Source organism: Scardinius erythrophthalmus (assembly GCF_964197995.2).
Source record: "Scardinius erythrophthalmus genome assembly, chromosome: 12".
NCBI lineage: Eukaryota > Metazoa > Chordata > Actinopteri > Cypriniformes > Leuciscidae > Scardinius > Scardinius erythrophthalmus.
Window position 1 is genome coordinate 217,160 of NC_138232.1, and position 22,841 is coordinate 240,000.

General features: G+C 42.4%; 1 protein-coding gene across 2 annotated transcripts in view; it reads right to left on the reverse strand.

The window, feature by feature from the left end:
• Positions 1-9,098: 9,098 nt before the first annotated feature.
• kdm6al (lysine (K)-specific demethylase 6A, like) overlaps positions 9,099-22,841 on the reverse strand; it is an 89,556-nt gene continuing 75,813 nt past the window's right edge. For both annotated transcript variants that reach the window (XM_081381184.1, XM_081381183.1), the window contains 9 exons: positions 21,781-21,842; positions 21,625-21,699; positions 21,253-21,401; positions 21,062-21,176; positions 19,453-19,640; positions 18,450-18,591; positions 18,250-18,376; positions 11,576-11,746; positions 9,099-9,802 (listed from right to left, as the gene is read on the reverse strand). In XM_081381184.1, coding sequence (XP_081237310.1) covers positions 9,773-9,802; positions 11,576-11,746; positions 18,250-18,376; positions 18,450-18,591; positions 19,453-19,640; positions 21,062-21,176; positions 21,253-21,401; positions 21,625-21,699; positions 21,781-21,842 — 1,059 coding nt within the window. In that variant the 3' untranslated portion in view covers positions 9,099-9,772. The remainder of the gene's footprint in view (positions 9,803-11,575; positions 11,747-18,249; positions 18,377-18,449; positions 18,592-19,452; positions 19,641-21,061; positions 21,177-21,252; positions 21,402-21,624; positions 21,700-21,780; positions 21,843-22,841) is intronic.

The following is a 22,841-nucleotide window of genomic DNA, read 5'->3' on the forward strand; positions in this document are numbered from 1 at the left end:
GTTTACCCCCCCTTTAGAGCGCCCCAGCCTGAACCATTTTAGGACTATCCCAGAAAGCCCCACCCAGTTTTCCAGCCTGTCAAGAAGTATGTTATGATCGACAGTGTCAAATGCAGCACTGAGGTCGAGTAGTACCAGCACTGATAATGTTCCTGTATCAGTATTTAAGCGAATATCGTTTATTATCTTTATGAGCGCTGTCTCTGTGCTGTGGTGCGGTCGGAAACCAGATTGAAAATTGTGGGAAGTGTGTCAAGAGCGCAGGTTGATGTTTTAAGGTGCTGTACGGTTTCTTTGAAAATTTTGCCATCAATTTCTTTGAAAGCAGACATAATCAGTAACTACTTTCTCAGGTGGTCTGATCTGTCCGACCCCAGTGCAACTCAAGGATGTGCTGATCACCTTTCTGATATTATTGATTTTCTCAGAGAAGAAAGAAGCAAACTCACTGCACTTTCTGTCTGAGAGCATTTCACTGGGAATCTGGCTTGGGGGGGTTTGTCAGTCTCTCTACAGTAGCAAAAAAGAGTGCGTGTGTTGTTTAAACTACTGTTTATAATATTTGAGAAGAAAGTCTGTCTAGCTTTGCCTAGTTCCATATTGAAAGCATGGATGCTGTCTTTGTATATGTTATAATGGACTACAAGTTTTGTCTTCCGCCACATGCGCTCTGCTTTTCTGCATTGTCTTTTCATATTTTGCACTGCTGTTGAGTTTCTCCAAGGTGCTTTTTGTCTGCCACTCTTCTTCCTGACTTTAACAGGAGCAATATCATCAATTACACTTTTAACTTTTGAGTTAAAAGAATCAAGGAGAAAATCAACAGAGTCTGCAGATATGCTTGGTGTTAAGGATATAGCCTTCATAAATAGTACACTTGTGTTCTCATTTAAGCATCTCTTCTTGACAGACACAGATCTAGCTTCAGTGACAGGAGAGATCAATATATAAAAAAAAAATACAGAAATGATCAGACAGTGCTCCATCCTTTATAACAATCGATGAAATGTTTAGACTGATAAGTAAATCTAGAGTGTGTCCACGATTGTGTGTGGGTCCATGTACATGCTGAGTCAGATCAAAAGTTTTTAAAACAGTTTTGATTTCTTTTGCCATACTGGTTTCTGCATTATCTATGTGAATGTTAAAATCTCCAGCAATGGCAAAATGGTCAAACTCTGAGGTAATTGTTGATAACAGTTCTGTAAATTCCTCAGCAAAGGATGGAGAGTATTTTGGAGGCCTGTAAATAATAAGTAAAATGCGTGGAGCACCTTTTAACACAATACCCAGATATTCGGAAGGCGGGTAATTCCCAAATGATATTTGCTTACATTGATAGATATTAGGGGTGCACGATATATCGAATCAATATCGTTATCGCGATATCACGTTGCTCGATATCATATCGAAAGTCTCGCGATATTTATGCGATATTTTGTTTATGATGCGTCCTGTCCGACATGCACCGTTGCATTTCCCCCGACTGATTTCCTGGTTCTACTTATCTACTTTTCCTGGTTCTATCAAGGAGAGGGTTTAACTTTTCATGCTACAGATTTCCAACAGTGGTCAGAAAGAACAGGGGAGACACTTCTCCCTTGTTCTACCACACAGTCCCCACACTTGCCAGCTTGACGCACACACCAGCGCGCAAGTATAAACATCAGGCCACCTGGCCACTTCATGCGTTATCACAGATCGGATAGCTGTCTAATTTATCAAAACGATTCCTTTTACACCTGTTCACATAAATGTGTTTTTTGCAAAACGGATATAAATTCGATCTTCAATTCCCGCGCTATATGCAGATTTAATGGAGTTCACGTCACCGAACACAGTTATGAGCTGCATTATATATATCATCAGCTAAAATGTCAAAATCAAATACCGCACTAATAGAGAACGGCAACAGCCCTGGTAAGATCATTTCACTTCTTTACTTTTAATGAAGATACTTGTGTGTAAAGCGTCTGCAACTTACTTTCACTTTTATTTGCGATAGTTTCGCGTTGGCTTGACCGGTAGATGCTCAGCTGCTCATGCGGTGATGCGTGTTGCAGACGTAGCGTCGTCATATCTGGCCATAACATGACATGTAGCCTATAGCACGTTCTCACACGTTTATTTTTTTTGTGTTTTTGGGAGGAGTACATTTTACATATGTGGTTTCAACAACCAGATGCATTTACACTTCGTCCAGTTTCGTCTGGAATGCGGCCCAGATCTCCTCCTGAAGTGGTTTCAGCGATCAGATTCAAATCCGTCTCGAATGCGCTCAATAAACCCTATGTTGTAAGGAAACTTGTTTTATTTGTTATGAATCTATTTTGATGCGTTTACCCATAACTTTTGTAGTTTTACATATGTTTAAAAATATCGAAATTCATATCGATATCGCAATATTCTTTATCGATATCGCAATATCACTTTTTGTCAATATCGTGCACCCCTAATAGATATCTTTAAAAAGAGCAGCTAGACCCCCACCTCTCTTAACAGCTCTGCAGACACTCATAAAAGTAAAGTTAGGGGGGGCTGCTTCATTGAGGATTGTTGCACTGCAGCTGTCTTCTAGCCAGGTTTCATTTAGAAGCATAAAATCCAGGTTGTTTGTGGTTATTAAGTCGTTGACTAGAAGTGATTTATTTTTAAGTGAGCGAATGTTTAAAAGTGCTAACTTAACAGTTTTACTTTTTGTCCCCACATCAATCTTAGTTTGACGTGTAATAGGCACCAGATTAGTTGGGTTTGCTGTACGGCTATTGAAGGCCTTAGACTTTCTATCTTGTAATAGAACAGCAATAGAGAAAGATACAGGCACACTGGGTTCCCGCTTGTTCTGTAAACATTTGAGAAAGTTACTGTTATCATAGCGGGGACCCAACACATATCACTGAGAGCTGGTATCAGTTGTTTTTGGTTCACCTCGAGCAGAAGGAGGAGGGTGTGGGCCCTGACGTTGTGGCAGAGGCCGAAGAGCTCTCACGGGAGGGGGAGGGCGAGCTGGGCCCGCAGGCTTTGGTGGTAATGGTGCCTGTTGTTTTTTGGTTGGTATCTGGGGGCTTGCAGCAAAAGAGTGGGATAGTCTGGTTCCAGCATACACCAGTTCTTCCATTTTCTGTGAGAAGCACAGAAGTGGAGATGCTGGAGAGAGGGATAACGTGTCTGGTGAGAGGGGCTGTTGCTCTGGTGTTATAGGAGGTTGTGATATGCTGCGCTGGCTTCCCTGGCTGTTTTCCAGGAAGTCGTCCATGGGTGCTGAATCTTGGAGCAGTTCAGATATGTCTGTCTGTGGTGAGCTCTGTGGGCAGGGCTCAGCTGAGATTGTGTCCGTGAGCAGAGGCTGTTGTGGCGGAGTGGTGTTATCATTGTCCTTGTGTGATATGTCAACCGCATGTCCATTTTGCTGCTGAAGTGAAGTCCTGTGGTCATTCATACTGTGTCCAGGTGTGTGTGTGCCGTTCAGATTGGCACACACTGCAGAAGGATGATTGAGGGAGAAGTAGATATTGTCCTTTAACACTCTTGAACCAAGTTTGTTTGGGTGATGGCCATCCCGATGAAACAGTTGTCTCTGACTCCAGAAAAGATTGAAGTTGTCAATGAAGTTTACTCCTTTTATATTGCAGGTTTTTTGCAGCCACGTATTAAGCCCAAGTAACCGTGAAAACCTGTTTGTTCCTCTTGCTGGGAGCGGTCCACTGATGAAAGTTTGAACTTTTCAGTGTTTTTCAGTGACTTTTCAGTGAAAAACTTAAGTGTTTCAGAAAGTTCATTGAAATCCTTCTTAAGGAGTTCTGACTGCTCTTTATGAATATCATTCTTCCCCACATGAATGATGAGTCGATTTGCAGTCTTATGTTTCATCAGAATGTTCTTAAGTTCCCTGTTTACATCAGAAGTTGTTGCTTGTGGAAGGCAGCACGTAGTTGTATCCCTGCCGCTAATGTTTCTGATTCTGGAGTCCCCCACTATCAGAGTCCTGGGCTCGGCTGCTCTCTGAGCTGAGTGCCGCTGTCTGCTCGACCTTGAGCGCCAGTTAGCATCAGTGTTAGCTACTGGCCCATTCAGTCTGTGTTCGATCACATTCATCACATTTGGGGATTCCTCATTCACATTCATTAGTACTTCAAATCTGTTCTCAAGATGTATAGGCGGTGGTAGGAGACCAGTGTTTGCAATCCTTGTCAGAGCTGTATCTGGGGTAGAGGATGCTACTGCGGCAATATGTGATGCTCGTGACAATCTGATGTCTCGAGTGCCTTTGGGTCTCGCTCCCTGTTTGTGCCATCGATTAGTAAGTTGATCGGCTTGTTTCTCTACCTGTCGAGGACCACTAGTTTCATGGGACTCACCGGTATGCTGAGGGTGTCCATGACGAAGCTCTGTTGTGTGCTCCGTCTGGTTTGGTGGTCCCGTAAGTAACTTTGTTTCAAGAACTGCAATCCTTTGTAAAAGTCTGTGGCAGTTAGTGCAGCAAGTAGATTCTTGAACCAGAAGAGGCATTTTCTCTCTTATCCTTGTAGGCAATTGTGTTTTCCTTTCCCGGAATGTAAGCTGGTCGGGTAAAAGTATTCTGCGTTTTTGTAGTAATCCAAACTTTGTCGTATGAGCACTGTGCTGATTTGCTGAAGTTAAAATTAGGTGATAAAAGGAAATAAAATATAAAAATATAGGAGATAAAATGTAAAAGCGATAGAGCCAAGCGCGGAGCATTAAGCAAGACCGTCCGAACAGTAGCTGAGCAGGAAGTAAGTCAAGTCACTTATTTATGCAGCGTTTTTTACAGTACAGATTGCATCAAAGCAGCTTCACAGTGATAACATGAAAATAATACAACAAAGTTTGTTCCTAGAAGAAAATTGCATCATCGTCCACTCTAAGTAAGGCAGATCAATAATATTGTTGAATATTAAATGTCCCCAACTAAGCAAGCCAAAAGCCAAGGCAACAGTGGCGAGGAACTGAAACTCCATCAGTGACAGAATGGAGGAAAAAACCTCGGGAGAAACCCAGGCTCAGTCGCTCAGTTCTCCTCTGGCCAACGAGTGAACAGTGTATGATTATGATCCAGGCAGCATTACAGGTCAGAGGTCAGATTGGATCAGAACATTCAGAATATTATCCAGTTCCCTCTGGTTGGAAGTCGGAGTCACGCTGGTATGGAGACGAGTTTGTTGAGGATCAGAGCCGATGCTGTCGTGTCGATGAGGCCTTCACAGGGCTGATGAGGTTGGCACTGCAGGGATGCGTCATGTGCAGGCGCTGGTCCTTCATCAGATCTGGAGTGTGTGTGTGTGTGTGTGTGTGTGTGTGTGTCCATCCAGGCGCTGGTCCTTCATCAGATCTGGATCCGGCTGACTGCGGTAAACCTCAGATAAACACAGAGACTAATAATAGCGTAGATGCCATCCTTCTTATAATGTAACGAGTACATCAGGATTTATGGGAAGTGTTCCCGGTTCCGGCTGACCTAATCTATGCAGCCTAACATTGAATTATAGAAGTCTATAATGTATTATGTGAAAGCTAGGTCAAAGAGATGTGTCTTTAGACTAGATATGAACTGACAGAGTGTGTCTGTTTCCTGGACAATGTTAGGAAGACTATTCCAAAGTTTTGGCGCTAAATAGGAGAAGGATCTGCCGCCTGCAGTCGATTATGATATTCTAGGTATTATCAACTGGCCGGAATTTTGAGATCGCAATAGACGTGAAGGACTATAATACGCTAAGAGCTCGCTCAAGCACTGCGGAGCTAAGACCGATTTAGACCGTACCATAGTACTGAGACAGCTCTCATTAGAGTCACCAATGATTTGCTCTTATCATCCGATCGTGGTTGTACTTGTGGTTTCACTATTAGTGTTACTCGATCTTAGTGCTGCATTTGACAATCGACCACAACATTCTTTTAAATAGATTCAAAAATTATGTTGGCATTAGTGGAATTGCACTAGCATGGTTTAAATCATACTTCTCTGACCGTTATCAGTTTGTAGCAGTAAATGAAGAGATGTCTCATCGATCACAAGTTCAGTATGGCGTACCACAAGGCTCAGTACTAGGACCGCTGCTGTTCACTCTGTACATGCTACCATTAGGAAGCATGGCATTAGCTTCCACTGTTACGCCGGCGATACTCAGCTGTATATTTCCTCACACCCTAAAGAAACGCACCAATTCACAAAATTAACAGAATGCATAGCTGATATAAAAAAGTGGATGACTAGCAACTTCCTACTAAATTCTGAAAAAACAGAGATTCTAATTATTGGACAAAAAACTTCCTCACGTAATAACCTAGAATACTGTCTAACACTTGATGGCTGCTCTGTCAAGTCCTCGTCGTCGGTTAGGAACCTGGGTGTGTGTGTGTGTGTGCTCTTTGATACCAATCTTTCATTTGAAAGTCACGTGTATCTGTAATACCGCATTTTTTCATCTTAAAAATATATCTAAATTACGCCATATGCTCTTCCTATTTAGGGTTAGATCCTTCTCCTATTTAGCACCAAAACTCTGGAACAGTCTTCCTAACATTGTCCGTGAACTCTGTCAGTTCAAAGCTAGACTAAAGACACATCTCTTTGACCTAGCATACACAACACATTATAGACTTTTATAATTCAATGTTAGGCTGCATAGATTAGGTCAGCCGGAACCGGGAACCCTTCCCATAAATCCTGATGTACTTGTTACATCATAAGAAGGATGGCGTCTACGCTAATATTAGTCTCTCTGTTTATACGAGGTTTACCGCAGTCCGCCGGATCCAGGCCGTATCCAGATCTGATGAAGATGCAAAAAAAAAAATAAAATCTGCATTATAAATGTTTAAGGCCAGACAAGTAGTTTATTGAGGGTTGATTGGTAAAGAAGGACTACACACCTGCGCACATATATATTCTAACGTGCTTACCTTTGGACTGAACACGCAACGCGCATCTGCACGCTCTCTGCGTTTTCATAGATTTTGCGTTTTTGAGGTTTGCGCAGAGATAATGGATAATCGTTTGCACCTTCTAACCTATTTCAGGGAGTGCGTTCTCGAGACACCGGGCACTGTTTTGTGTGCGGATGGGCGGCCGGAGCGCCTTAAGGGTTTTCCTGTTAGAACGGTGTCGTGTTAGCGGCCCCTAATTTTATAACTAATGATCTTCGCAACCGAAGTGAATCAATCAAAACTAACCTTTGCTGGACAATAACTTTATCCTAGAGCTGCTGTAAAGCCTAAACAATCTGTTACTTTAAGTTCCTATTATCACTGTAAAGCTGCTTTGAAACAATCGATAGTTTAAAGCGCTGTATAAATGAAGGTGACTTGACTTGACAAGAGATGTGCTCAGTAACACACGTCAGAGAGACTGATTCAGAGTCGAGACCCCTTCGAGTGGCTCCTGAAGCACAAGACCCAGACAGCAGCATTGAGTCGGGCCCAGATCCGGATCCTCCTGCTGTCTGCGGAGGAAACTCTCTCAGCCACAGGGGGATCTGGGTAAATGAGGAACATGCTGGACGGAGCCGTGTGACGTAAACAAGTCCTTTTGTGAATGTTTGTCAGTGTAAGACATGACATGAGAGGCTGATGAACTTTAACCTTTCTGGACATTTCAAAGCCTGTTCAATTGTAACTGACCTCACGAGAGTAAACAAACATTACTCAAGTTAGATGTAATTACGATACACAACACTGGCGAACGGGTATCGCTGCTAACCTTTCAGCAGGTCTTGCCCAAAAGGAACAACACTATTGGTTATACGGGGAATATAAACACACCAAAGAACAGATGAAAACCGGAGTTTTGTCGCCTCGCGTCGTGGAAAGAAAATCTTGACACGAGGAGATAACTGACTACTGAAGCAGTATATATTCGTCATTCAAAAGGGAAAGCGACACGAAGACTGCATACAAAGCAGCGCTTGCTTACCAATTTAAAATCAATCATGCAGATCACGTTCTTTTGGTGCGTTCAAGTCATCTCGTAAAGATCAAATTTACGAGTTGAACGTGCATGAGTGCCACCACAATGGCATAAATACGAGTGGGAAGCTCAGGATTTTCTTAATGAGTTACGAGTCAGTGAGCAACATGGCAGAATACCACAATACTTAAAGGTATTTAACAGTGATATTGTCAGGATTTTCTATTTACAGCAAAGTAAGCTAATTGCCTGCACAGAATATGATGGCATTGTAAAATAACAATGTAATATGTAACGATAAAGTTTGCAGTGGCTTCATAAATGAATTAAAAACCAAAGTACACCTGATACACATTTCTCTGCTCTTCATTTTCTAGAACTAGAGTTTAAGAACCTTGCTGTATTTTTGTAAGCATTCGCTAAACTGAACCGCCAATCAGAGTTCTCTCTCACCGACTGATTCTACATGCTGAACACAACAGCGTCTGAATAGAACCGACGGCGCGGAACACACCGGAAACACTCAGAAACGGCCTGTTGGCTTGATGTGTGTGAACATTTAAAACAGATGCGATGTCTTCATAAAGACGAGGACTTTCACGTATCGACACATACTTAATACAAGTGCATGAAAATGTTGACAACTTGTTTAATAACTCATAAAACATTCTTCAAACAATAAAACAATTTAATAGTTTCTGTACAATGCTTACTAAGCAGTTTAATTCTATATAGAAAAATGCAGGAGTAGTTTAAATGAACAAACTCCTTCAAATTTAATGGCAGGTACTCTGGGAAAAATAACAGCATTCCATCCACAAATATCTTCAAGCAATAAATATGTATTTATAAATAGTGTAAATGTACATCAGGATTAGAAACAAATGAGGAAGGAAAAAAAAAGACAATTTAAACGTTATTCTTTACTCTATGTGCAACCCATTTTTCTTTGTGACTTGGCTGTTATGTTTTTCCACAATTTTTTCCTTTTTCTTACCTAAGAAACAAAATATTGAACCTGGTGTCAAAATAACAAGACAGGAAAAACATAAAAGCAGTAAAAAAAATTCTATATATATAATATATATATATATATATATATATATATATATATATATATATATATATATATATATATATCACCTAATTCTTCACATTACAAATTTTTTTTGTAGATTTTGCCATCCAAAGTCATCGTAAAATCGATATCTACCATACAAAAAGCTAGGCTAGCGCTCCTTCGTGAAGGCGAACCCTTGAGACACAAGGAAAAGATTTCAGGTTTCAGCATGTTAACAAAATACAAAAAGAACGTCTCAAGTCAGTAGTCTGTAAGTGACGATGCCAGTTGTGATTGACACTATGTACAAAAACAAGTTTCCTATAATTTCCTCCCCAGTTTTTGTGATTAGTTTCTCACGTGAAGCAGCGGCGAGCCGGTGTGGAGAGGAAGTTCGCTCACTACCGCCCATGTAGGCCATAACCACACACTGCAGTTATAGACCACCCCCTGCAGGCCATTACCACACTATGCAGTTATAGACCACCCCCCGCAGGCCATAACCACACACTGCAGTTATAGACCACCCCCCGCAGGCCATAACCACACACTGCAGTTATAGACCACCCCCTGCAGGCCATAACCACACACTGCAGTTATAGACCACCCCCCGCAGGCCATAACCACACACTGCAGTTATAGACCGGTTGCATAGACACACACAGCCGCTGGAATCGACGGTCCCGTGTGCTCGCGAGAGTCGACACCACTGTCCTGAATATCAGAAACGGTCCGTTAATAGAGTTCCTGTAATGTGATATCCACATGTAGAGCGCATCTTAATGTCAAGATGAAGACGAATGAAGAGCAGGAGCCTGAAAAACACAAGGTGAGCAAAGAGTGTTATTCCAAATGCTCACGTAACACACACTCTCACATACACACACTCTCCGGATCTAAACCCTTCATGTGACGGATCTAAACCCTTCAGGCGACGGATCTAAACCCTTCAGGCGAGCCGCTCCGGATCTAAACCCTTCAGGCGAGCCGCTCCAGATCTAAACCCTTCAGGCGAGCCGCTCCGGATCTAAACCCTTCAGGCGAGCCGCTCCAGATCGAAACCCTTCAGGCGAGCCGCTCCAGATCGAAACCCTTCAGGTGAGCCGCTCCAGATCGAAACCCTTCAGGCGAGCCGCTCCGGATCTAAACCCTTCAGGTGACGGATCTTAACCCTTCAGGCGAGCCGCTCCAGATCGAAACCCTTCAGGCGAGCCGCTCCGGATCTAAACCCTTCAGGCGACGGATCTTAACCCTTCAGGCGAGCCGCTCCGGATCTAAACCCTTCAGGCGAGCCTCTCCAGATCTAAACGCTCCAGATCTAAACCCTTCAGACGAGCTGCTCCGGATCTAAACCCTTCAGACGAGCCGCTCCGGATCTAAACCCTTCAGGCGAGCCGCTCCGGATCTAAACCCTTCAGGCGAGCCGCTCCGGATCTAAACCCTTCAGGCGAGCCGCTCCAGATCTAAACGCTCCAGATCTAAACCCTTCAGACGAGCTGCTCCGGATCTAAACCCTTCAGACGAGCCGCTCCGGATCTAAACCCTTAAGGCGAGCCGCTCCGGATCTAAACCCTTCAGGCGAGCCGCTCCGGATCTAAACCCTTCAGGCGAGCCGCTCCGGATCTAAACCCTTCAGGCGAGCCGCTCCGGATCTAAACCCTTCAGGCGAGCCGCTCCGGATCTAAACCCTTCAGGCGAGCCGCTCCAGATCTAAACCCTTCAGGCGAGCCGCTCCGGATCTAAACCCTTCAGGCGAGCCGCTCCAGATCTAAACGCTCCAGATCTAAACCCTTCAGGTGAGCCGCTCCGGATCTAAACCCTTCAGGCGAGCCGCTCCGGATCTAAACGCTCCGGATCTAAACCCTTCAGGCGAGCCGCTCCGGATCTAAACGCTCCAGATCTAAACCCTTCAGGCGAGCCGCTCCGGATCTAAACCCTTCAGGCGACGGATCTTAACCCTTCAGGCGAGCCGCTCCAGATCGAAACCCTTCAGGCGAGCCGCTCCGGATCTAAACCCTTCAGGCGAGCTGCTCCGGATCTAAACCCTTCAGGCGAGCCGCTCCAGATCTAAACGCTCCAGATCTAAACCCTTCAGGCGAGCTGCTCCGGATCTAAACCCTTCAGGCGAGCCGCTCCAGATCTAAACCCTTCAGGCGAGCTGCTCCGGATCTAAACCCTTCAGGCGAGCTGCTCCGGATCTAAACCCTTCAGGCGAGCCGCTCCAGATCTAAACGCTCCAGATCTAAACCCTTCAGGCGAGCTGCTCCGGATCTAAACCCTTCAGACGAGCCGCTCCGGATCTAAACCCTTCAGGCGAGCCGCTCCGGATCTAAACCCCTCAGGCGAGCCGCTCCGGATCTAAACCCTTCAGGCGAGCCGCTCCGGATCTAAACCCTTCAGGCGAGCCGCTCCAGATCGAAACCCTTCAGGCGAGCCGCTCCGGATCTAAACCCTTCAGGCGAGCCGCTCTGGATCTAAATCCTTCAGGCGAGCCGCTCCGGATCTAAACCCTTCAGGCGAGCCGCTCCAGATCGAAACCCTTCAGACACACCCTGAAACAAGAATGAAATAGAAATAAAATGACTTACTAAAGAGAACTGGTCGTAAACCTGCATGAGGTCGTCCATCCGGTGCTGCTCCAACACCACAAACCCCTCCAGCTCTCCACTGCCCTTCCGAGCGCAGGCCTGACAGTGAACCACGGAGGAGCGGCGGGCGTAGCTGTCGCTTGTCACGAACAGAAGGTTAAACACCTCCACCTGCAACAACACAGCACAGCCTGATTTCAGCACGTCGTCTGATGAGAACAAGGGATGGGCATTTTTCAAAAATATTGTATTCGAATATTTGGCCTCATGAAAATCGAATATTCATTTATTTAAATGATGTTAAATGAGAAAGACGTTATTTTTTAAATTTAAGGTTTAAAACAAAAGTTTGTGTCACCATTTCTAAACAAGCTTACGATTAGGCAATATACACAACAAGCTTACGTCATATCTTAAGGTTTTCTTTTAGTTGAAAACATTAAACAATGTGTAAACAAAAAAAATATAAAGAACAAAAGCATTTAAGCTCAAGCAACGCAAACGAAAAAAAAAAAAACGCTAGTAAAGAAGCGCCAATTAGACTGGAGTCAGCATATGGTTATCGAGTTTATATTGTTTGACATGTTCATGTTGAGAAAAGCAGTAATATGCTGGAGTGAGAGAACGCTGCACTGACAGACGTTGCAGAGACACAGATAACGGTGTGCTTAAGCGAAGTTTCAAACAGCATGTTGCGTTTTCTGTTCTTTAAGTCTCATTCGACCAAACTTAAAGGAAGCAAACGTCTCAAAATTATTTTGCTATCAGTTAAGTTATCATCTCACTCACTCGGGTTTAGGGGTGTAACGGTATGAGATTTTCACGGTATGATAATCGTCTCAGAAAATATAATATTTTGGTTGAACATATGGTTTATTAAAACAACTTTTAATGAAAAAAAAAAAAAACTTATGGAAGTTTGAGTCTACCTTTTAAAAAAATAAGAAAGAAAAATAAAGCTGCACATCTCCCATTTGAACAAACATGTCTAATCAATTGAATTAATAAACCTTAACTTATTTTTATTCTTTATTAATTATTTAAGATAATTATAGGATAATAGAGTCTTATGAAATGCATTTTATTTCCACAGAAATTCTGGGTTGTCTGATATAATTTGTCTGGATTTTATGATTTAAATACAAATATATAATTGAAAATGCAATCGGATAAAATGTAACAACTTTTGTGTGTCTGCAGATCTGCACAACAGAGGTTTACTAAATTAAAACTATATTATTTCTTAAATAAAATAAACTTTATTATTATTGTTGTTGTTGTAACTTTAAGATGGCTACATTCTATTTGTACAATAGTAATATATTTCTTTAAGCTAAACCGAACTTTTATTTTGACAGATTGTACTTAACTCCTGTGAGTTTCAGTCAGAGTGTATTTGACGATGATTCTTTTAAATACAGTTATGAAATGCTCGTTTAGTTCTCTCAGAGCAGCTCTGGATATGTTCCTGTGTTCACGTCCTCATATAGTGAGAGACGGCAGACGCTTTAAACACTGTGAGCGTCACACACACTTGAGTGTGTACTAGGTGAAGCAGTGCTGCTCATTCACACAGACACGCAGAACAAGCAGAATATAGATTTACAGTATATAGCAGTTTTTTGCGCTGTTTATTAATAGACACACTCATATAGCGATTTGATTTATTGTACAGCTATAGTTTTGATTTATTCATCCATTGATCAAATCGCGCATTTTATGTGACATCTGCGTTATATTGTAAATTCCCTCAGCAACACGGAAATAATACGGCCTTAAAGGGGTGGTTGATTACAGGGCCGGAGTGGGGCCACTTTTCAGCCCGGGAGTTTCAGGCCCAAGACCGGCCCACTTTTTCCATGGTGGAATTCCAAATTAGCACTTTTTTAAAATTGTATAAATGAAGCAACAGTTCAGCTCGTACTATTGTGTAGTTAGTATTAAAGGGTTAGTTCACCCAAAAATGAAAATTCTGTCAGTAATTACTCACCCTCATGTTGTTCCAACCGCGTAAGACCTTCGTTCATCTTCGGAACACAAATTAAGATATTTTTGATGAAATCAGAGCCATGTCTCAATCCTCCATAGGCTTCTATGTGACCGAAACTTGCTGGCCCAGAAAAGTTATTAAAGAGATCGTTAATATAGTCCAAGTGACTACAGTGGCTCAATCTTAAGTATATCAAGCGACGAGAATACTTTTTGTGCGCAAAAACAAACAAAAATAACGACTTTATTCCACTATTCATTTCCTTCTCTCTGGGCCTCGTAGTGTTTTTGCGCTGCGCGTCTGTGTTGCACGTCATCACGCATCACACACATGACCGGCGTCGGCCAATAGTGAGCCTACGTGGTGACGTGTAACACAGACGCGCTGCGCAAAAAGACTACGCAAACCAACTAGAGGCCCAGAGAGAAGGAAATGAAACGTGGAATAAAGTCGTTATTTTTGTTTGTTTTTGCGCACAAAAAGTATTCTCGTCGCTTGATATACTTAAGATTGAGCCACTGGAGTTACTTGGACTATATTAACAATCTCTTTAATGACTTTTCTAGGCCAGCAAGTTTCGGTCACATAGAAGCCTATGGAGGATTGAGACATGGCTCTGATTTCATCAAAAATATCTTAATTTGTGTTCCGAAGATGAACGAAGGTCTTGCGCGGTTGGAACAACATGAGGGTGAGTAATTACTGACAGAATTTTCATTTTTGGGTGAACTAACCCTTTAATACCATGGGTTAACAAATAATGTAAAGGTTAAATAATAATTCACTTAGACTTTATAAGAAGCATAAGAAGCAATTGCAACTTTTTCACACAATTCTGACGTTATATTTCGCAATTCTGACTTTATATTTCGCAATTCTGACTTTATATTTCGCAATTCTGACTTTATAACACGCAATTGCTACTTTATATCACACAATTCTGACTTTATATCTTGCAGTTCTGACTTTATAAGCAATTGCGACTTTGTTTCACACAATTCTGACTTTATAATTTGCAATTCTGACTTTATAACACGTTTTATGATTTTATATCACACAATTCTGACTCTATATCTGGCAGTTCTGACTTTATAAGCAATTGCGACTTTATATCACACAATTCTGACTTTATATTTCGCAATTGTGACTTTATAACACGTTTTATGACTTTATATCACACAATTCTGACTCTATATCTTGCAGTTCTGACTTTATAAGCAATTGCGACTTTATTTCAGGCAGTTCTGATTTTATATCTTGCAATTCTGACTTTATAAGAAGCAATTGCGACTTTATATCACGCAATTTTGACTCTATATCTCACAATTCTTTATAACACGCAATTGCAACTTTATTTCAGGCAATTCTGACTTTATATCTCACAATTCTGACTTTTTAACACGCAATTGCGACTTTATTTCAGGCAATTCTGACTTTATATCTCTCAGAATTGCGAGATGTAAACTCGAGATAAAAAGTCGCAATTATCTTTTAAAATGTTTTATTCTGTGGCGGAAACAAAACTTACATAGCCTACCTCCTGGCCTCTTCCTCCCATGAGTCCCATCCATCCTCCCTGACGCGTAGCCTACCGTTACGGCCGGCCCAGCTATCAGAAGGCGCCGGCGGAGCCGCGGTAGCCTAGCCTCCCTGAGAAAACGTTTTGAAAAGACGGGCTATGGACCCAACCATTTCTATAGGAGGGGAGGGGAGAACTCCCTCACATGGTACAACCCATGCTGAGTTGCGCGCTGTGGTGGCAGAATGCGGAACGTGTGTATCCTAATGTAACTAATATGTGACATTGAAATGTAAAAAAAAAAAAAAAAAAAAAATTCCTCGACCGGCCCAAAAGTGAAGCGGCCCACCGGGAATACTCCCGATTCTCCCGATTACCCACTCCGGGCCTGGTTGATTATGATTTCACTTTTCTAACTTTAGTTAGTGTGTAATGTTTCTGTCTGAGCATAAACAACATCTGCAAAGTTACAACGCTCAAAGTTCAAGGTAAAAGAAGATATTTACTTTTACATAAATTGCTTTTTAAGGACTACAACAAACGGCTGGTAGAAACTACAATGAGCTTCTTCACGGGTTAGTGACATCACTAAGCCTAAAATCTACATAAACCCCGCCCCCTGAACACGATTTATAGATTATCAAGACTGAATATGCTAATCAATGACTAGAAGATAACTACACATAAGCTACATAAATTAATCAACTAACCATTCAGAAATGTCCTGTTGCTTCTTCTACATGTTGTCTCTTCTTGAGTCTCTCCATCATTGTCTGACTCCGGTTTGAACATAAAAGGCTAAAAGTTTTTGATATTTTCAGTGCGTGTGTGAGAGCAAGCTGTTGAAGCTCCGCCCCCTGTGCCGGGAGCAGCAGCTCATTTGCATTTAAAGGAACAGACACAAAACAGTGTTTTTGCTCACCCTCAAAAACTGACAATTTTTACATGCTATATAAAAATATCTGTAGGGGATTTTGAGCTAAAACTTCACACACACACTCTGGGGACATCAGAGACTTATTTTACATATTGTGAAAAGGGCATTTTACCCCCCCTTTAAAGGTGCTCTAAGTGATGTCACACGTTTTTTAGGCCGAAACATTTTTGTCACATACAGCAAACATCTCCTCACTATCCGCTCGCTGCCTGTCCCCTGAACACACTGTAAAAAAACGCGGTCTCTGTAGACACCAGAGGCCCCACAAACGGCAACAAAAACAAACTGGGCTCACCCGCACCACAAAACACAACACACAGTGTTCCAGGCAATAACTGGCGAGAAGTATTTGAGGGTGGGGTTTGGGGGGTTAGTGCGCCGTGCGTGTACACATGAAGGGGGTGTGGAGGAGAGAGAAGCATGAAGAGGGAAGTTTGAATTATGGCCGACACACGACACGACTCGACGTTCCGATGAACAAATTGCAAAGAAGAGGGACAAGGATAAGGAACGCGCGAAGTACCTAATTTACATCGGAAAAAAATTCGAAAGGTGGCGAGAACTCCGCTGGCAGAAGGGATTCCAATCCGACATTCAGTTGCTCTGTTTTTGCAGAACTGGTGGGTAAATCTAGCCTGGGTTTCCTCATACTGCCTTGCTCGCAGCGGGATTTTATTCACGCTGCTAGGCAGTCTTGACACCATGGACCAAATTTTCCCCTGAAAAAGGGAACCAATCACAGAACGGGAAGGGAGCAGCAAGACGATGACGACACCGAAGCAGTTTGTTTATATCTATGGATCCAACATGGCATCAGACTCGATGTTACCGTCTACCCTCATGTTTATCTTGCACAAACGTTAATATTCACTAAACGCCATCGTGTACAAATAAATCTTTGACCCATCGTCTTTTTCCTCGTCTAATTTCTGTCACCCTACATACGTCATCTGGTATAATTGAAGCGATTGGCTATGAGCTACGTACAGGCGCATTTGATAGACATTCATAGCGCCCAATAAACGGCTCTGGGCATTCGTAAACCACGCCTCAAATACGAGAAAATGAACACGTGGTTCACAAACCAAGTTTCAAATGAGACTTGGTCTGACGTTAGCCAGGCTAGGGTAAATCCACTTTTCTTTCTAAATTGACGTTCATGTTCGCCAAACCAACACAAGGATGTAATTAGCTAGAACTATGCACCCGTGAAAATGCACTTTCCTTTATGTCGGAAGGGAGGGGAGGAGGGAGGAGACGGGATGAGGAGGAGGGAGGGTCTAGCTAGCCTCCGTTTTGTTTGACAACAATTCGAACGTCAACAAGAAGTAACGTCTCTCAGGATCGCTTAGAGCACCTTTAAGTTATAAATGGAACTTTATCTACAGGGAGGGATGGTGTTTGCGAATATGGGAGAACATGTTCGACGTATTTCCTCCTTTTGCAGCCACTCTTCGTCCACATTTCTGGACACAACTGGATAATCATCTTCAAGGACAACCCCAAATTCGTTTTTCGGACACCTAAAGTATTCCCACACTGCAGATTTTAACTTTTTTGTCGGCGGGGGATAGAGATAAGAGTTCGCAGCCTCTGTCTCCGACATTTTCTCCGCTGCACATGTATGGGTGGAGTCCAAGCAGTCAAGTGGAAAGAAGTTGCATATGCGCAGGTGAGATCTGGTTTAATTTTTTTTCCAAAACCGTGGATAAGCAAATGTTCACGATATGATAATCGTACATGTCAATATCGCGATTAACCACCATGCCGGTACACCGTTACAACCCAGCTCGGGTTCAGCTGAGTTCACCTGCAGTGATGGCCACGGTCTTTCCTCATTCGACTGGTGTTTGGATTTCATGTGATTTCTCATTGTGCTGGTGATATTATGATAACTCAGTTTCATTAATTAATTTGATAAAAAAGTAATTCCATTTTGTAAGACAATTTTCATCTAAGTAATTCCAAACTTCGCGAGGCAGACGACGACATTATGTGACCAAATACAATCAACTTGTTAAACACGCTCCACAGCGCCACCCAGTGAATTAGAATATAGTGAGTTAGTGCTTGGGATTTATCATGGATTCTCTGCATTTACGGCCAGCAAAGCAACGTAGTAAAATTCGAATCATTTTTTTATTTTTCGAATAATAATTACAGATTGAATATTCGTTCACAGCCCTAATGAGAACGAACGGTTATTCGGCATCAGATCCAGAACTCACCTCACAGATGCTGCAGTAATGCGCCGGTTCATCTCGGCCTCTTCTGTGCCAGATCGTCTCCTTCCCAGCAGCCACCAGCGCCTCTTTAATAGCCTGACACTGTTTGAGCGTCCGCAGCAAGCAGAACCTGTTCACCACAGAGATTGATTACGGCTCATTACCGGCCAGATAAACACGCTGACAGAGGAAACCTCACTCACTTGATCATCTCAAACAGCTTGAGGTCGGACACTTTAATGTTCCTCGCCATGTTCCAGGACAGATGCACCATGGGAACCATAGATTTGACACTCTGGAGTTTGTTCCACTCGTAGCGCTCGACGGCCAGCTTGTACTGATAGGCTGCAGGGAGCAGACAAACTCAGTCACGTGACAGCGGACACAATAGACTAGTGGTGCAACGGATCACAAAACTCACGGTTCAGATCATTTTTCGGATCAGCAGAAAACTCATTTGAAGCTCATTTGAAGTTCCTAGGTACTACAGCAAAAACTGCTAGCCTAACTGGTAAAGTTCAAACATTATTAAAGACAAGTGACCAGTCAGTGATAAAATAAGAACAAATACACAAATTATCAAGCCGAGATGAATACTAAATAACAGTTACAAAGTCTAACAGTAGTATTCAGGTACAGAAATGGATTAAGCCTAAATGTAAAATAACATTATTTGTTCACTGTAGAAATTAAATATAGATTAATCTTTGTTTAAACTGTATTTTGTTGTTTTATTAGCATTAATGACACAGACAACAGCAGGAATATTAGGCTGCTGTCACTTCAAGACCGAATAAACAGACAAACATCCGGTTTCTTTCTCAGCTGTTCACTGATGACAGAACCGAGAGAATACTCGCCGAGACGGGCATTTAGTCATAATTTTGTGTGCATGTGTCCGTTCAAGGGCAAGGAAACGTAAAAGAGGAATCAAATCGGTGTTCGAGCGCTGGCTGACACGCCTCGGTCTCGCTCTAAGAGAGCACAGATAATGTGCGAGTCCCAATTTTCGTCTCCTTTTCCGCGTTTAAAATTGTTTGAATGTGTAAATTGGCAAGACAAAATACGTCCAAATGATACACGTTCACTCTATGAAGGTTAAATGTAGCAGGTAATCGGCGAACCCCATGCGCGCCGAACCGTGGGTCAGCTGATCCTCACGATCACCCGCTGCACCGCTACACGAGGCTCGAGCAGGTCGCGCACCTGAGAGAGGGCCCACGTTCCAGGAGATGTTGTTGCACCAGCCGATGGCCTGGACCCAGTGCACCGTTCCCGTGTTCAGCCACACCAGATCTCCCGGCCGCTGGATGAACCGGTACACCGGCACGTTCGCCTCGTACAGGTCCTCCAGGTTCGGCCACCACGAGCCCTTCAGGAAGTTGATGTTGTTCCTGCAAAAGGGCGTCAGAAGAGACACTAGCATATCAATCCAAGGACCGACAACAGAAGCGGTTTCAGATCCGCCACATGATCTGAAGTCTTAGCTCAACCAACAATTAAAAATGGTCATCAATTACTCGCTCATGTCATCTCAAACCCATAACACTTTCGTTCATCTTTGAAACACAAACAAAGATATTTTAATGAAATCTGAGCAATTTCTGTCCCTCCACTGAAAGCGTTTTAATCCAAGTCTCCTGAAGAGACACGGTCGCTTTATATGATCAGATTAAACAGGCTTTTCTTCACATATAAACACTAATCAGCGAACGAACACAGATGAGGTTCATTCTCATGTGTTTCGCGGCACATTTGAGCTTCTGCAAGAACCAATGAGGTTTGCTCTCACAAGTCAAGCTTAGCTTTCTTTTACCGATGATCAAAGCTAAAATTAAATCTGTTGATCATATAAAGTGATCGTGTCTCTTCAGATTAATCCACTCCAGTCATGTGTTTATTTTACCATCTCTTTATGAACGTTTGAAGCGTCAGAGTTTCGGGTGATCAGACTTTCACAGGAGAGACAGAACTCTCTCAGATTTCATTAAGAATATCTTCATTCACTCGCCAAATAAGATCTCATTGGTCTTCGAAACACAAATGAGGACAATTTTAATTTTTGGATGAAGCATCTCTAACTTTGACTCAGGGTCCTTCACATTTCCCATTTCAAAATTCCATACTTTTCCAGACTGAAATTTCCAAACCCCTCAGTAGATTTTTCAGACCGTATTTAACATAAATGGTTCATACAGCATCACATTTAGAATACACACTGTAATCTGTAAATAATCTTATTTTCTCAGGTTTTTCTGTTGGTTTTGTAGTGATAACATGCGCTTGCATGATGAGAAGAAACCTAAAACGCTTTTATAACCTGTATATATATATATTCACCGCTGACACATCGGTTTGATACTGTAGTCGAGGTTTAATGTGGAATAAACACAAAAAGCAAAGTCTGATTTAGGTGATGTTGATCTGTTGCTGGTCTGAGTGACACACACATTCGACTAGTGAAGTTTAAAAGAGACTCGCTTTGCATAATGAAAATGAGTGCCTTGAATTGTGTTCAACAATCACTAAACGGTGTTTCCCATAAATTGATTTATCTGTGCGTGAAGCACAGGGATCACTAAACCTCTGCCATGAAAACACTCTGCTTGTATGATAAATGTATTTTTAGAAATTCTTAATTTTACATTTTAGAAAACTGAATAGGGTCAATAGTCCGGAAACAAATTTTTCCATACTTATCCAGACCTGGAAATGACTCAAATCAAATGTCAAACTGCGTATGAACCCTGTTGGCTACAGTCGCTCTCAGACGATCAGGAGCGAGAGGATTGTGCAGGTCTGAAACGTCACGTACTTCTCACAGAACTCGCTCATCACTCCCCAGTACGGCTCCGGCACGGCAAACCACTCGCAGTCGCCCGGCCCGATGTTGATGTTCACGGCGCAGAAGTTATTGTGCTCCTGATGCCCTAGATATGAGCAGAGACATGTGACGTGAGCAGAGAGATCATGTGACTGAGCATGTCTAACGACAGCGGCTCTCACCTGGAGTTCTGCTGCCCGGGACCTTCATGAAGAGCTGGACCGTGTTCATACCCAGAATGCTGTAGCCCACGTGACTGAGCAGGTTTCCGGCGGACACGACTCGAGCAAACGCAGGCAGTTTACTGAGTTCCTGCAGCTGCAGTTTCCACCTGCAGGGGGAGCCACAGCTGAACTCGGGCTTTCACTACAGACTCATCACACTGAGCTGAAGAAGTGATGGTGCTCCAGTCATTCAGAGAAACTGAGTCATTTGTTCTGAGTTTGAAATCACTGCTTGCTCATACAAACACTTGGCTTTGGGCAATAAATGAGACACTATCACTTACAAAATACAAAAAACACAAAGGGGAACCACATGCACCCAGGACTCACTTCTTTTCATCCGAGACGTCGATGTTGGTCCCAAACTTGACTTGTTTGAAAGGAGCTTTGCGGCTCCTAGAAACACTGAGCAGAATGAACAGAGTAAGCGCAGGTTAGCATCAGCGCAGCTAAAGCATCATCGGTTATTAAACACGCCAAACTCACGTTTCCGATGACGTGATTTCAGAGTCCGACAGCTCCTTCTGCCCCTTCTTCTCATTCTCTTCCTGAAAGCACACAAGCTCAGTCACTTACTACGCAAAATACCACATGCAAACGATTAGTGCTAGTTTTAGAGATCGCCCGATATATCGTTTTCCCGATATTTAAGCATTTTCCCGCAATCAGGTATCAGTTTTGTAACATTGGATTCACCGGTAAACGGCGCCATCTTGTGGCCGCTTTGAGAATTGTGTGGCATTAAAGCACTGCGTCTGAGGGGAGATCAGTCAACGACACCTTTCAGAGGAAAAATAACTTGCATCCCATAATTAATAAACTATTTGCCAGCCATTACTGCACACATGAGAAAAACGTTTTCCTGAACACATTTTGTCTGTCTTTAGATGAACTCTAGACTTAGAAATAAACTCTAAACATTAGACTTAAATTTCTTTTGTCTGTTGTTAATGTTAATGCTGTTGTTATAAATATAAAGATGCAAAGGCAGTAATTTCTTTTTTATTATTCAGGCAGTTTAGAATGCTTTATGCTTTTTTCATGCATTGTATGTAATGCTCATACATATTACATGCTCATTCATTACCTGTTTGTTTACCTTATCAAACATTTTATTTAAAACAATTTAGTGACAGTGCATTATATTAGGGCTGCAGCTATCGATTCTTTTTGTAATCTATTAATCTAGCACTTAATCGATCGATTAATCGGATAATACATTTTTGTGTTTTTAAACAACCAAAACAAATAATGCATTACGAAAATGATGTGGTTGTAAAATGATCAAGCATTTGGCTTCTATTTCTCAAAAAAAAAACAAAAAACAAACAAACAAAAAAACAGGTATTTATTCCAACTCCAACATTAGGCTCCAAAACTAAGCCTATTTATTGCAATTTTTACCCATTTAGTGTTTATAAGTGCCAGTGCCAACAATTATATAACAATACAGTTAAGTCAACTTACTGTAAAACATGTATACCATGTAAAACTATGAATACAACCTTAAATAGTAAAGGCCATTTGGCCTTAGTTTTGTTTTCTTA